This window comes from Bombyx mori, chromosome 13 (genome assembly GCF_030269925.1).
Source record: "Bombyx mori chromosome 13, ASM3026992v2".
NCBI classification, from domain to species: domain Eukaryota; kingdom Metazoa; phylum Arthropoda; class Insecta; order Lepidoptera; family Bombycidae; genus Bombyx; species Bombyx mori.
The window spans coordinates 2,646,217-2,661,701 of record NC_085119.1 but is presented as its reverse complement, the minus strand read 5'-3'; the positions used below and the strand labels follow the sequence as shown (position 1 = coordinate 2,661,701).

The window sequence follows — 15,485 nt, the reverse complement described above, 5'->3', positions numbered from 1 at the left end:
CGCGGACGGAAGAGTATGAAATTTTCCACACTTATAGAGAATATAGAGAAGAAGTGCACAATGCTAATATTTTTTAAAAATAATGCATAAAAGATACATTAAATCAATAAAGAAAACATTACACACACTACATACCATGTATCTGACGCACACACGCATGCATACTATTTATTGTCAAACTTTTGTTCTATACGTCTATTGTCAAATTGAGAATAGAATATAGTTTGTCTTTGTTAATATTTTTTATAGTGTAGTCTTGGCGAAATTTGTGATTATAGAAGTATAAAATATAATCTTTATAGTGTACAAAGCTACAATTCTAATTAATTATAGTCGAATTTCGACTACTGCGGGACCTCTAGTAAATATAGAGATTCTATCTGATGAGGATTCAAAAAATTTTTTTTTATTAAATTTTTACAAATTTTTTTATTAAATTTTTTTTTATTAAAAAAAAAATTTATAGATAAAATGGCATGTCCATATTATAATATCTTGACGCCAGTATTTTATTTTAATTTTTTATTGCTTAGATGGTTGGACGAGCTCACAGCGCACCTGGTGTTAAGTGGTTACTGGAGCCCATAGACATCTACAACGTAAATGCGCCATCCACCTAAGATATAAGTTCTAAGGTCTCAGTATAGTTACAACGGCTACCCCACCCTTCAAACCGAAACGCATAGCACGCACGCTTCACGGCAGAAATAGGCGGGGTGGTGGTACCTACCCGTGCGGACTCACACGACGTCCTACCACCAGTGAACAATCAATAAATATAATATAAATATAAAATCAATCTACCTACTACGACCACTGCTGATAACAAAAAGGCCCTAAAAGATTTACCTTGGCAAAGCCCCTCTTCGCTTCCTCGGTTTGGTGATGCGTTTTGAGTTACTCCTCGGGACAGCTTCGAGAGCCACCCTCTCGGCTTTCTCTTCAGTGTCAACCGTGTTCTTGAAGCTAGCCCTCCTAGACTTATGGGCCTTCGTTGGAAACGGTATGTTTAGCGACGCCCGATATAGTGTTAACTGCTGGTGCAGATTTAATATGTGCTTGTATCGCTTCTTGATCGTCCACGTGAAGTCGCCATGTTGCAGGGATATTGTATACCTAGTGATTGAATAGGATAGAGGGTTATTAGATAAATAATTAGATTTGCTAGCTTTACCAATAGTTTTAATTTGCAATCACTGATTACGAACCCACTGAGTTTCTCGCTGGATTTTGTCAGTGGGTCGCGTTTCCGATTATGTGGTAGGTTCTGCAAAGCATTGCTCTTGCTAGGGCCAGTGTTAGCAACACTCCGGTTTGAGCCCCGTGTGCTCACCTGCACGTCAAGGAGAAGCTGAAATGGCCTCTCAAGGCCATCAGCTTAGATAGAAAATAAACTGATTAGGGTCACGCGCGCCGTTTAGGAGTTTAGTGACATACACACGTACAGCAGAATTTTAGATATAAAGATAGACCTGTTGGACGAATGTTGTTATTTGAGATGATATACTCATATGCAAGATTTTTTGGAAATTATCTTCTTTTTTTATTTATTTATTGCCCTTGTAGGCAGACGAGCATACGGCCCACCTGATGGTGAGTGGTTACCGTCGCCCATGGACTTCAGCAATGCCAGGGGCAGAGCCAAGCCGCTGCCTACCGACCAAGCCGCTGCCTACCGGCCAAGCCGCTGCCTACCGGCCAAGCCGCTGCCTACCGAATTAGCGTGAGAATCAGGTTCGACAACATTATTTCCACTTTCCCAAATGCTTCTTACCAAATTAACTGAAGCAACTAGACTAATTCTCGGTCGTCGTGTCGTTAACTCGACAATAAACTTAGAAACAAAACGACAACTTAATAATAAATGCACTCAATTACTACGTATATACAATTGCTGAATCCTTGACACGAGTCTTGATCGTACTGTTCGTGACAATGTCAGGCGCTTTCATATTAGCTCGATTAAGTGCAACTACAATTCCGCTAATGAACGACTTCAATTAACGACACAGAAAACACAGTGTTGCGTTATATTAGAAAAAGTAGAACATGAGTCATCGGTTTATTCGTAAGACTACATGTTAAATCCTTGTTGGAAAACTCAGTGTGTATTAAACTGTGTACATACATATGTGTTTGAGGTCAATGTTATTTTCACACAGCTTGTTATAATCAAAACTGATATTGCTAATAGTAATACTTAACGGGGGTTATCGAGTTTTTTTTTAATTATTTTTTTATTACTTACTAGCTGACCGGGCAGACTTCGTAGTGCCTCAATCGATAAAAACAAAAGACCTAAACTTTTGTATAAAATAAACTTAAAACAACCAAAAGGAATCCCTCCGACGGGGGACTCATCAAAGGAAAAACAAAATTGTTTTATTTTTTCACCTTTTAAACCTTCTCTCGACTTCCATGAATAATTCAAGACCAAAATTAGCCAAATCAGTCCAGCCGTTCTCGAGTTTTAGCGAGACTAACGAACAGCAATTCATTTTTATATAGATATGGGAGGACGAGCTCACAGCCCACCTGGTGTTAAGTGGTTACTGGAGCCCATAGACGTCTACAACGTAAATGCCGCCACTCACCTTGAGATACGAGTTCTAAGGTCTAATTTAGTAATCTAATCTACATATTTTTTTTAAATAATGCATAAAAGATACATTAAATCAATAAAGAAAACATTACACACACTACATACCATGTATTTGACGCACACACGCATTCATACTATTTATTGTCAAACTTTTGTTCTTGGCGTCTGTTGTCAAAATGAGAATAGATTAAATATTGTTTGTCTTTGTTAATATTTTTTATAGTGTAATCTTGGCGAAATTTGTGATTATAGAAGTATAAAATACAATCATAATAGTGTACAAACTTACAATTCCAATTAGTTATAGTCGAATCTCGACTACTACGGGACCTCTAGTTTCTATAAATTTATAACATTTTAATAGAATAAGAAAATGTCGTATTTAAATTGTACCAGTTCTTCCTTATCAATAGAACGAGCCTTATCTTCCTGCGGTAAATCGCGAATCGTGATGCGGAGAATTAAAAACATTTAGATATACACAGCTGACTGATGGATGACAATGCGCCAAAAAATTCTTATAAATTATTCTTATCTTCGAAGTATGTTATATTTTTATGTTTGTTTTTGATTGATTGAGTTACGTACGGTTAGTTCTATTTCGAGTTATTTTTAATATCATACTTAAAGCATTGTTGTATTTACGAGTATACCAATCTTGCAGCTCATTTTTTATTTTATTTTTATTGCTTTGGTGGGTGGACGAGCTCACGGCCCACCTGGTGTTAAGTGGTTACCGGAGCCCATAGACATCTACAACGTAAATTCCGCCACCCACCTTCACAAGTGCTAAATTTAATCAAGCAATTATTAAAACTAGAGGTCTCGCAGTAGTCGAAATTCGACTATAATTAATTGGAATTGTAAGTTTGTAGGTACACTATTATGATTGTATTTTATACTTCTATAATCACAAATTTCGCCAAGACTACACTATAAAAAATATTAACAAAGACAAACAATATTTAATCTATTCTCAATTTGACAACAGACGTCAAGAACAAAAGTTTGACAATAAATTGTATGCATGCGTGTGTGCGTCAAATACATGGTATGTAGTGTGTGTAATGTTTTCTTTATTGGTTTAATGTATCTTTTATGCATTATTTTAAAAAAATATTAGCATTATGCACTTTTTCTCTATATTCTCTATAAGTGTGGAAAATATCATACTTCTCCGTCCGCGCAATTTTCGTAAAAAGGGATACAAAGTTTTTGGTTCACGTATTAATATTTAAAATGTAATCTTCTCATTTACGGTAGCAGCAACGAGAAATTATGATAAGATATTAAAATAACACATCCTTTCTCGGAATGATAGCGGCCGATGTGGGAATTGTCACGAATCGAATGGTTACGAAATATCGATTAAAGCGTTTTCCAGAAAGTGCACATGTCACATTCAGCATTTCAGCGGTAGGCAGCGGCTTGGCTCTGCCCCTGGCATTGCTGAATTCCATGGGCGACGGTAACCACACACCATCAGGTGGGCAGTATACTCGTCTGCCTACAAGGGCAAAAAAAACATGGCTTTTTCTAGTTTAATTGACGGATACGTTGAGCAAGAAATATCACCTAATATAGCAGAGTTGACGACCCCATAACTGTGATAGGACGTTTGAAGCCACTCGCCTCTGACTAAAGATATTTGCGAGTATCATATTTTTTTAATAATAAGGTACCGAACAGATCTAATGTATGAAAATTGCCGCATAAAATTTACATGTACACTACCTAATCGTTGGTAGTCTACGGAGCTATTTCAATTACTCACGGATTGGTAGGTGAGCTCATGGGATAAACCTGAGAGAATTGCTAACACTGACCCTAGCAAGGGCAGTGCTTCACTGAATGTACCATCGAACGGGAATCCACTGAGAAGATCCGGCGAGAAACTCAGAGGGTGAAATTTACAGAATGCGGCTGGACGCCACTATATTACTTATGACGTCATTTCAGTCCAAACTCAACGACGGGCTAATAATTGCTTGTATACTAATAGCCCCGTATGACATCACGTGTTTAGTTTGGTGCTTAGCTTGTTGAAAAGCAGATAGTCGTTTTAAAATTATACATAATTATATAATGATTTAAATGTAAATAACATATTTAAATATTATTAAAGTCGTTTAGATTTTTATTCCCATTCTCGTAGCCTATTAGATTTAATGGTTATTAGTGTCTATTTGGATTTTAAAGCCTCGATCTAATGTCTTATTTAGTGCGCGGCCAAATTCATGTTAAGTCGTTGATCTGTGATCAGCTTTATGTATGGATGGCTTAAGGATAAATAGGTGGAGTAGCCTCTTAGGCTAGTGAATGGGTAGGGGTAAAAATAAGGATAAGACGCCCGGTGCATTCGTATTGAGCGATGGGAATGTGCCGGTGTTCGAATCCCGCAGACAGGTACCAATTTTTCCGATGAAATACATACTTTAGTTATGTTCAAAGATAAACCTAGGCGAGCTAGGAATAGTCGATACTATGCTAATAATGAAATGCGCAAATAATAATGATAAAATCTACATAGAGGCTGCAAGTGTCAACGCGAAGACGGCTTTCGGACTGTGATATGTACGGGCTCCCAGGTGACATTCATTCGCCCGCCATGCATTATTTTTAACTTATCTATCGGGCTCCCGGTCATAGTTCTCGTCGAACCTTTGCGAAGAAGGGGTCGGCGAGTAAATTAAGCCACAAACACAGACCACTGAGTTTAGAGTGGGTCGCGTTCCCTATCCGGTGGTAGATTCTGCGAATCACTGCCCTTGCTAGGGTTAGTTTTAGCAAAGTCGTCAGGTTTGAGCTCCGTGAGCTCACCTACTAGTTAGGGTAACGTTGAAATGGCCTCTCAAGGCTATCAGCTTAGGTAGGATAAAAAAAAAATGTTTGGGCTAAATAGATCACATCGAGGTGAAAGGTTATTTGGTTTTAAAGCGACGATTAACTTTATAATTAAAGGTATGTTTTATTTAGTACTAGCTGACCCGGCAGACTTCGTAGTGCCTCAGTCGATAAATGAGTCGTCTATTATCAAAGGTGGCAATCTGTACATTTGGACAAAATTTTTTTATTGATATGTCAATACAGATTTATTTGAATATAATCGTCTCCTTCAAAGAATATGGTTCAAAACCTGCATTAAATAAAGGTTAATAGTTAACCTGTTATTTATCTAAGATGTCGTTCCGAAGAGTTTTGTGACTGCCAATGGAATACAAAGTCAATAATTCGTTTTTCTGATTTACCAATCATTTTCCAAAAGTCAGATTGCCGCCTTTGATAATAGTCGACTCAAATAAAAGACCTAAACTTTTGTATAAAATAAACTTTAAACATACAAAAGGAATCCGTCTGACGGGGGACACATCAAAGGAAAAACAAAATTGTTGTTTTTTATTTAATTCTGACCATTTTGAAATTTTTCTATCTTTTAAACCTTCTCTGGACTTCCACATATAATTCAAGGCCAAAATTAGCCAAATCGGTCCAGCCGTTCTCGAGTTTTAGCGAGACTAACGAACAGCATTTATTTTTTATATATACAGATAGAAGATAGATATATAGATTAGCATCGACAACAGGCAACAGTTCGATGTGTTTTAATGAACTTCAATTATATTTACTCCATTCAAATTGCTGAAGAAGTTTTTTGTTGTGATATTTTTTCGAAATTTTAAACTTTATAATTGGCTCTCCTATAAAGTTGCAAGAATGTCGCTTAAACCAAATAGCCTTTCACTCTTTGAAAGACAAATATAAATACGTATAAAATATTATTACAACATTGATAACTTGAAATCGAATACCGATTATAAATATAACACCTATTAATAGTCTCGCGTATATTACAAGGTTCATTCGGAAAAAAAAAACCCCGTAAATTCAAATTACATCGAAATATGTAGCTTCGACATTAAGTTCCTTATCTAATTGAGTTACCGTGTTCTATTAGATTGTGTTTTTAGGACAATATAGTGATAGGTTTGTTTGTGCTAGCTTTTTTCTTGCTAAGATTGGTGGACCAGCTCACGCCTCACCAGGTGTTAAGTGGTCACCTCGAAACACGAGTTCTAAGTCTCAGTTTTTACAGGACAACGGCTGCCCCGCCCTTCAAACCGAAACGCATTACTGCTTCACGGCAGAAATAGGCAAGGTGGTGGTACCTTCCCGCGCGGGCTCAAACGATGTTCTATTACCAGTAATAATCCAAATTATAATTTGTGTTTCATTTTTACTACACGATGTTATGCTAACACCATGGAACCCATTCGTGAACATTTGTTAAGTACGTATTTCATTAAAAATATTGGTACCCGCCTGCAGGATTCGATCACCGGTGCATCGCTAGATAACGAATGCACCGGGCGTCTTATCCTTTAGGTCACGATGACTTCAAAGCTGCTATTGATCTTATCTTATTATCATATATCTTATTTTGTGGCTCTCTCGCATCGAGAAGCCGATCTTATTTAACCTAATAACTAACTAATAACTTAATAGATGTGAATCGAATTGCAGTGAGAATATAGTGTATTCGGGTGACTGGACGATGCCTTGATCCGAGTTCTATGGTAGGGATGGGACAGTGGTCACAGACTTGACTTTGCTGAAGTCGATGAGTGTAAGTATTTACGATCAGTTAGGCCGTGTGATCATCTGCCTATAAGAGCAATAAAAAAGATCAATCTAATCTAAGTAGACAGGTTTCGAACGATAACATCGTGCCACGGAAATAAAGTCCGTTTATGAAATTCTGTCATTGTCTGGCAGTGTGGGTATGTATCAGTCATTGTTCTACTTAAATCTGCTGTAAAGCATTCGGGTGTTACGGTCTGAAGGTGAAAAGAATCGTACTACAAGAGTACCAACTGTCCAAGAATGGACAAGATAAGGAATGAGTATACTAGAAGTGTGAAAGTAGCCCCGATAATTAACAAATTAAAGAGCGGACGGTTAGCGTGGTATGGACATGTGATGCGCAGAGAGAAGATACATGTGACTAGGAGATGTAGGGAAATGGTAGTGCAAGGTAAAGGAGGAAGAGGTCGACCGAAGAAAACCTGGATGGAGTGTGTGAATGACGATATGAGAGAGAGAGAGAGAGGAGTGAGTGTTGAGATGACAGTTGATAGAAGAGAATGGAAGAGAAAAAATCGCTGTGAAGAAAAGAAGAAGATTACAAGAGTTCCACCTCTTGTATCAATGTGAACAGTGGTAGTTATTTCAATATGACTATGAACTCCAATCATCACTTAACAACAAGCTCGTGTGGCGTAATAAATTCTGCTGATGGTGGAACATAATCAAGGCAATCAACGCATTCACGGTTTTAACATTATTATATTACGAATCAAAATCACATGGTATATACTCACAAATTTGGATTCAGCAGATGTGTTGTAACACTCCTTTCGTTTTCGACAAATCTCACCTTTATTTCGACTCCAGGAATGAACACTTTCCTATGAACCGAATTGAATTTTATAGGTGGTTCGTGGATGTGTTTGAATGGCACCGATTTGGCAAGTACTGCTGTCAACAAAAATGTTATGTTCAAATTTATTACCTAAAAATATGAACGAATTTAAAATACGAGACAATCACAACTAAAACTATGTTTAAGGTCTTGCCTTTTCTTGCTTTTTATTTACTTTAACTATTATTTCCGAAGATTCGAATGCTATTAATGAAATTCTCGTTTTCTATCGTATCTTAACTTTTTCTATCGTATCTTAATGGATTGTTAATAGGTTGCTAAAGTCCGATCACGTAACGACACGTGATCGCAAAAACACAATTAGAGCTTTGTGCAGTATATTATTTGCTGGCTCTCTCTAACGTGAAACCATCGTTATCTTTCAATATTAATCAATGATTAACAGTCTCTCATTAATTACATAATTTTAATGAGCAAAACTTCTAACAGATTTTACTATACATGAACACTTATGAATCATGATAGGGAATGAAGTCACCACTTTACTCACTTACTTTAATCGATTTCTTTGTTAATATAGATCGATATGATTATAATCTAGATTTATATCTAAATAAAAGATAAGACATACTTATTCATTTATTCCATTTGTCACATTTATTCTATCGTGTTTATATCGCTCCTTATCCTTTCTTAGCAGATAGGGGTTCTGTCGAATTCTCTATTTTGTAACGCGCATGGCTTACGCAAATGTAATAGAAAACTATTCGATCGGCAGAATGTTTAAATTTAACTATTTTCACATCTACGGTCTTAAGCTGTTTTCAGACTACGCTATAATATAGCGCCATATAGTATAGCAGCGTATACTTATCCAATAATTTAAAATATAGTATACAGTACAGCGTGAACGGGTCCATAACAATGTATGGTGCGCGATATTGTTGTGCTATGAGCTATGAACTATATGCTATTATATTATAGCGTAGTCTGAAAGCAGCTTTAAGGTACTACGTAAAAGGTATGCATTTATAATTGCAAAATGAATAACGATCTACCTTAACACTTGACGTGACATAGTGTTGAGTTCTCAGTGAAGACAATGGTAGTTTTCCAATTACAGAGCATAATGCGACTCAGTGACGCACAATGCCGAATTATGCTGAAGCTTAATTGGAACGTGAATTAGTTTTCAAATGCATCAGCAGAGTGCGCCAAGTTAGCACAGTTTTAATTAACATTGATTATTTATTTCTAAGAAACTACGACGAAAAGAAAGCCTTACAATTTTTTTCAACATTAAATACTAACGATAATAACTAACTAACTAATAACTAACGATAATATAAACAAAATTTCGATCAATGCCAACTTAAAGAAAAAACACTTGTCAATTTTCTGTCACTGAGTCGGTATCGATTGCGAGTATCACTTTTGAGAGTGCTCGATTGTGCGAAGCGTTGCTGTAGTTGGAACATTCAACGTTGAGCATTATGCCGCATAATGTGCTGTAATTGGAAAACTACCAGAGAGAACTAATCTAGAAAGGATTTTATTTCTTGCTACGCTACACTACGGAGCACTAAAAAGGATATATCAATTTAAATGGCGACGTCCAAGATTCCACTTTAAGTGACGCGGCGCAAACTACTGTTATAATAAACGATTCCGTATATAAAGTATTTGAATTTAAATTTCTTCACTACACTCGCCAAAAGCAGTTTGCTTATTCGATATTATTTTATTAATTAACCAAGACTCGAATAACTATCGCTTTAGTTCCACGTTTATTCATAGAAGTTTCATAATATTTACGTAAACTGTGAATCGCTATTGCATAAACTTTCCAAGAATACAATCCGATGAACTGTTTGTACCAGTTTCAGAGTGAAATTAGATTTATTAAAAACATCGAAAAACGCTTGCTCAACAAAATTGTTTTTTTTTTTGGTAATTCTGTCTGATTTCTGATTAATTCGATAGGTTACAAGGGCTAAACATCTTTACTATTGTAACTCTTATCCTGGGTTGTCAATCTTAAGCTCTATTCTTTTTAAACTCCTATTTATCTAGTATGTCAATCGATCATCAATAAAAAAATCCAACATATCGCAACCGGTAGGAAGAATATAACAAAAGATACATAACTTAGTTGAAATAACTAACCAACTCACCGTCACAATCCTTATTGTCAACTTTATCTATGTCTATAACTGAGAGTGACTCAGGTACTGCAAGACTTTCGTCAAATTCGGAGTCCAACCCTGGGCTCAAGGAGTCCATGTGCTGGAATAGCCCTGGTAGGCAGTCGCCCGGGGTCGTGGGCGTGGATACATCCATCCCGTAGTTTGTGTAACTGTACAGTTGTTCATCTAAAACAATATTAATTATTGTCTCGGCTTCTAATGATTGTAAATAGACAAGCTTTAACAAAACATGCTTTACATACTATCATCTAATGTTGTAATTGAATTGCACATATAGCACTGATTGCAGTAGATAACCATGATGTAAGTAGTGCGGTCAAGTTAGATATAATCTATAGGTAATTTTAGTATACTATAGTTTGCCAGTTCATGTTATTCACTGATAAAGGAGTATAAAGTGGATAATTAAGCATGAATCACCAAAGACTAACTAGATTATTACCAAACTAGTTCGGTTTAGCCTTCAGCTTTGAATACAGCACAACCATTTTTGTATCATACATATCAGGAAATAGTGTTAACAGAAATAACTTCATTAGTTTATAATTGTATATTGAAAGAATACCAAAGCCTTTACTTCTAAGCTGAATAATAGAAGAATTAATTGCCAGTAACTAGTATTACCTGTTACAAGGATTTTTTTTGAGTGTTAATTTTTAAATGTTGAACAGTTTGATTGCGATTTACTTAATTCAATTTAAGATTGAAATAATTTTTTTACCATGACTATATTTTGTATTACATAATTTTAGTACATATTTCCCTCACTAAAACCCATTTGACTAAAGTTTCATTTGACATTTCGTTAAAAGAAAAGTAATGTCATGAATTGAGTTTTTATTTACTGTACAGAAGGGTGAATGAGCTTATGGTTCCAACGGTTTTAAGTGGTTGCTGGAGTCCATCACACACCACATCACAACATCACTTTGAGACCTACGTCTCAATAATATTGTATAATGGTTTTGTCATTCTTCAAACTGAAATGAAACTGTAGCTATGCAAGTTTATATTATCAACACTTAGTACAAATTTTCTGAGCTATAATATTCAATAAATAATAAATTTAATATACAAACATATGTTTTTAACTATATATTAATTTTGAATTTCCAATTCTGATAACAGTATACCAATGTACGAAAGTGTTCCAGCAGACAGTATGTATTTGACATGTAAGCTTAGAGGTTTTGAGGTATTTTAATGTAGTTTGAACATTCAATGGATACTAAATTTTTTGAACGAACAGGTAATTTGTGGTGAAAAGAAAGAAAAAATATATGAAATTTGAGATCTCTCACAGATTGTTCAAAGAAAAATATAATTTAATGTTTAGTTAGTAAAGATTATTTTAAATACAGTCACGGAGGTAGTTGTCAAATATAAAATGTTGTTTATGGCACCACTGCTATTAAAATGTAGATATGGGTGAATGTTGAAAGTTCACCTATACCGCATTCACTGTTACTTACACCCATATTTTGAAACAATAATTGCTGTAATTTTACAAGAAATTTCATATTTGCAAGAAGAAAGATGTATTTGATAATGATACAAAATAAAATATAGAAAGTCCCCATATTAAATTATGTTCTGTTGCATAAAAAAAGTCACCAGAAAACTTAGAGCTATGTGTATTAGTTCATCCATAACCCCTTAAATATTTCATGTTTTTTTTAATTCATAATTTCGAGTTTACTATGAGTATTTCAGTTTTTTTTTTAATTTGCACTTAATTTTTTTAAATACTGTTGATATTCAAACACTTCAAAACTAACAATAGCACTTCACAGTTCAAAACATATTTAACATTATCAACTGATACCTTTCAAAACATTATCTATGTCACCATTGAAAATATACCACTAAGGTTCATATTCCAAAATCAAATAGACACTAAACAACACTACCTCGTTTGATCAAATTGTGAAAACTGAGTGTGAGTTCGTTTCGTTCCATACGTGTTTTGTATTCTATATCTTCAATCACTTCAATATTAATAAAACGGTACCCATCTGGGTGCTGGTAAGTAATGTGTTGGCCATTACACTTACTGCTGACACTTGTGTACATAATCTATGTGATAAGATAAGAATTTTAACAAAATGCAACAGTTGATTTTTGACAGCCACCGAAGGTGGTTGCATTGCAGAATCACGCGGTTTATTGTCTAAAAACAATTGCATAGACGCTTCCACGGTCCGGTGGTCACGGCCTCCGATTTTTTAAGATTCATGGCTGTTTTAAGTGAAATCTTTCAACTTACCTACTTCAGAGCGACCTTACGGAACTTCGTTCTCTCATAGTTCTCAACGACGATTAAATCATAGGGTTTCCGGGGCCGGGTGGGGCTTACAAAAAGCTTGATTCATTAAAACAGTTCAAGGATGTTCGAGTTCATTGTAGAACTTGTCGAATGACGTCAGTAGTTGTAGTAGGGAGCTTTCCAGGGATATAAACAGTTTTGATAAGTTCTGTGTTAAAATATATTGTTGTACATCGTTCAAGTTATAATTTATAGAATAGTTTGTAAATGTTATTATTTGTCAAAATTGTACATATATTATTGCATTTAGAAACACTATAAAAATTAATAATTAACAAACACTAAGAAAAAGATTAACAAAATTTATTTTAATTGTTTGGGACGTGAATGGGTTTTTACGATATCACGACATTATTATAATTCAGGAATCAGCATTTCGTTTTCCATTACATTAAGTCTGCTTTACACCTTGTTGGAGTTTGAATATTAAAGTAATGGCAGGCAACACTTGACACATGTAAGGTTACAGTTCTAGAATATTGGAATGCTTATTTAAATGTTTAAAACAGATGATTGTCTTCTTTTCAGTGAGGACAATGACTTCTCATCAATATTAAGTGTATAATCTATGCTTCTCATCTAGACACGGACAGTGCAACATCTTAGGGCTTTATAAAAATAAAATATTGTAATGGTGTAATAGTATACAAAAATATTTGCAATATTAACCATGAAGCAGAGAGTGTTTTTAAATAGTCCCTCACCTACAGAACCCAATATCATCAAATTTAACCGTCCAACACACCTCCTTCTCTCGATTACCGAAAGTTCGTTTTGTCCGATATTTGATTGAGAACCTTTATTTTTAATTGTATTAAACAAGCAGACGAGTTTGCAGTCCACTTGGTGGAAATTGGTCACTGCTACGCCACTATCATTTATGGATTTTTTTCCAATTGAAATGAACACATTGAAAATTGTTTACGCCCCCTGAGAGTATGTCTTATGTCAAGTCAAAACTTCAAGTTGACAACGTCAAACAAAAACGTCAAGTAGTCAACTGGAATGACAAAGCAATCATACCGTACTGCCAAATCTTTCTTTTAATGAAAAATGATAATAGGAAGTGAAATAAAATGGAGTTTATTAATTTGAAACATTAATCAATTGGCAGTAAATACAATGAAACGAGGTGATATGGGATAAAATATAATCTCTGTAAAATTGTGGTTATTTACTGACTTATTCAGTGGACCTTTTGGAGGATCCCGAGAAGCAACGTCCAGCGGCTCTGTTTCATTTTCCCACATTTGTGCACTTTTACAGATACAAAACAGTTAATAAACCACCGTTATTACACATTTAAGCCGGAAGAAACACTAAACAGACGAAATAAAACAATTCACACACCTTCGCGTATCCGCCAAAAAGTTCCAAAAATGTGAAATACAACTGACAAAAAAATGTGCGTTACATTTTATTTATACTAATTTGCCCTTTACCTTTACGTCATTTGATTTTAATCTATACTAATATTATAAAGCTGAAGAGTTTGTTTGTTTGAACGCGCTAATCTCAGGAACTACTGGTCCGATTTGAAAAATTCTTTCAGTGTTAGGTAGCCCATTTATTGAGGAAGGCTATAGGTTATATAACATCACGCTAAGATAAGAGCACCGTTACAAAATGTTTCAAAATCTTGTTTTTTTCCCTTTTGAGAGTTTCCGCTGCGTGCGCTGCGGAAACGGTAAAAGTTTCGTTAAAATAATGTATGACAGAATTGTTCCCCTTTAAAAGATTATTTGTGAAGTTGATATTAATCCCTATCCAAATAAATACCTTATTCATTACAAGTATTTAATTTTAAAGAAATTTACCCACACTTGATTTTAATGAGTATAAGAAGATATCGCAGTTTTGAAATAACATCGCAACAAAATATTGATCAAGCGCGTAATATTGATCTACAAGGCGCTGGCCGGCCGGTGCGTGGCGGCACAGAATAAGAACAATAACAAGAAACATCCAAATCACTTCAAGATAGGCTGTGAAAATTATAGATTTTTGTGGATTTCTCCAGGATCCCATCATCAGGTCTTGATGATTACAGGACAATTTGGAAAGCTTATCCTTTCGAACAAAAAACAAAAAAGAGCATTATTAGAATCGGTTCAAGCGTTCTCGAGAAATCGGTAAAGATAAATAGATATTATAAAAAATGGTGGTCAAATTGATAGCCTCCTCTTTTGAAGTCGGTTAAAAAGCGTGATTTTGGTAGCTTAAATAGCTCCTTAACTTTATATTATTCAAAAATATTTTCATTTTCTATGTAAATGAAGTCGCGGGTAAAACTTAGCGTAATGCCAAAGTAACTATTCCACGCGGACGAATACGCGGGCAAAAGCTAGTGCATAATATTTCCTAATTAAACAACACAGCGCGTTCGAAAAGTCACAGCCATTAGTTGACATATTTTGCCTATTAAAAGTACCTACATTGTCTTAAGAGTGTTCTTTTCGATTATCGCGAGTCGCCGTCGTAGAAAAAAACCTTTTACGTAAAAATAGTTGAACCCTAAAAGTAACGAATTAAAACTAATTTTTAATATATGCATATATTTTTATATAAATCATTAAGAACATGATTTAGATCTGTATAAACGTAATATAAAACCGTAAAAGTAGTTTTAAGTAAAATCCGTTTTTTAATTAAGCCAATGGATTATACAGGCCTGTAAAATGTAGGCGAGGGTTTTGTAACAGAGCGTGCCCCATGCATCAGCCCGCTGAGTTTCTTGCCGGATCTTCTCAGCGGGTCGCAATTCCGATCCAGTAGTAGATCCATGCTATTTGTATAATATTTATTATTAACATATTAAAATTAAATTGTCTTACAATTTGGTTACGGTACCATATTTATTTAAAGATAGATAGCTCACGTTTCGTCTGGTTTTAAGTGATCACCTGAGCC

The 15,485-nt window shown here is 35.1% G+C and overlaps 1 protein-coding gene and 1 long non-coding RNA gene across 5 annotated transcripts in view; one reads left to right on the top strand and one right to left on the bottom strand.

Moving 5' to 3' along the window:
* The window catches only part of LOC101746390 (phospholipase D2), a 36,518-nt gene extending 23,080 nt beyond the window's left edge, over window positions 1-13,438 (bottom strand). Inside the window, exons 1-5 of one of the 4 annotated variants that reach the window (XM_021349058.3) lie at window positions 13,280-13,438; window positions 12,516-12,691; window positions 10,217-10,414; window positions 7,981-8,137; window positions 850-1,116 (exon numbers count right to left, since the gene is read on the bottom strand). In XM_021349058.3, the coding sequence (XP_021204733.1) occupies window positions 850-1,116; window positions 7,981-8,137; window positions 10,217-10,382 (590 nt within the window). In that variant the 5' untranslated portion in view covers window positions 10,383-10,414; window positions 12,516-12,691; window positions 13,280-13,438. Of the gene's footprint in view, window positions 1-849; window positions 1,117-7,980; window positions 8,138-10,216; window positions 10,415-12,074; window positions 12,338-12,515; window positions 12,692-13,279 lie in introns of those variants that run through there. The other 3 variants (XM_012691846.4, XM_012691848.4, XM_021349059.3) reach the window with 3 other exon arrangements.
* On the top strand, window positions 12,362-13,250 carry LOC134199936 (uncharacterized). The gene is made up of 2 exons (XR_009974611.1): window positions 12,362-13,032; window positions 13,134-13,250. It is a non-coding gene; the product is annotated as an uncharacterized LOC134199936 (long non-coding RNA).
* Window positions 13,439-15,485: the final 2,047 nt, after the last annotated feature.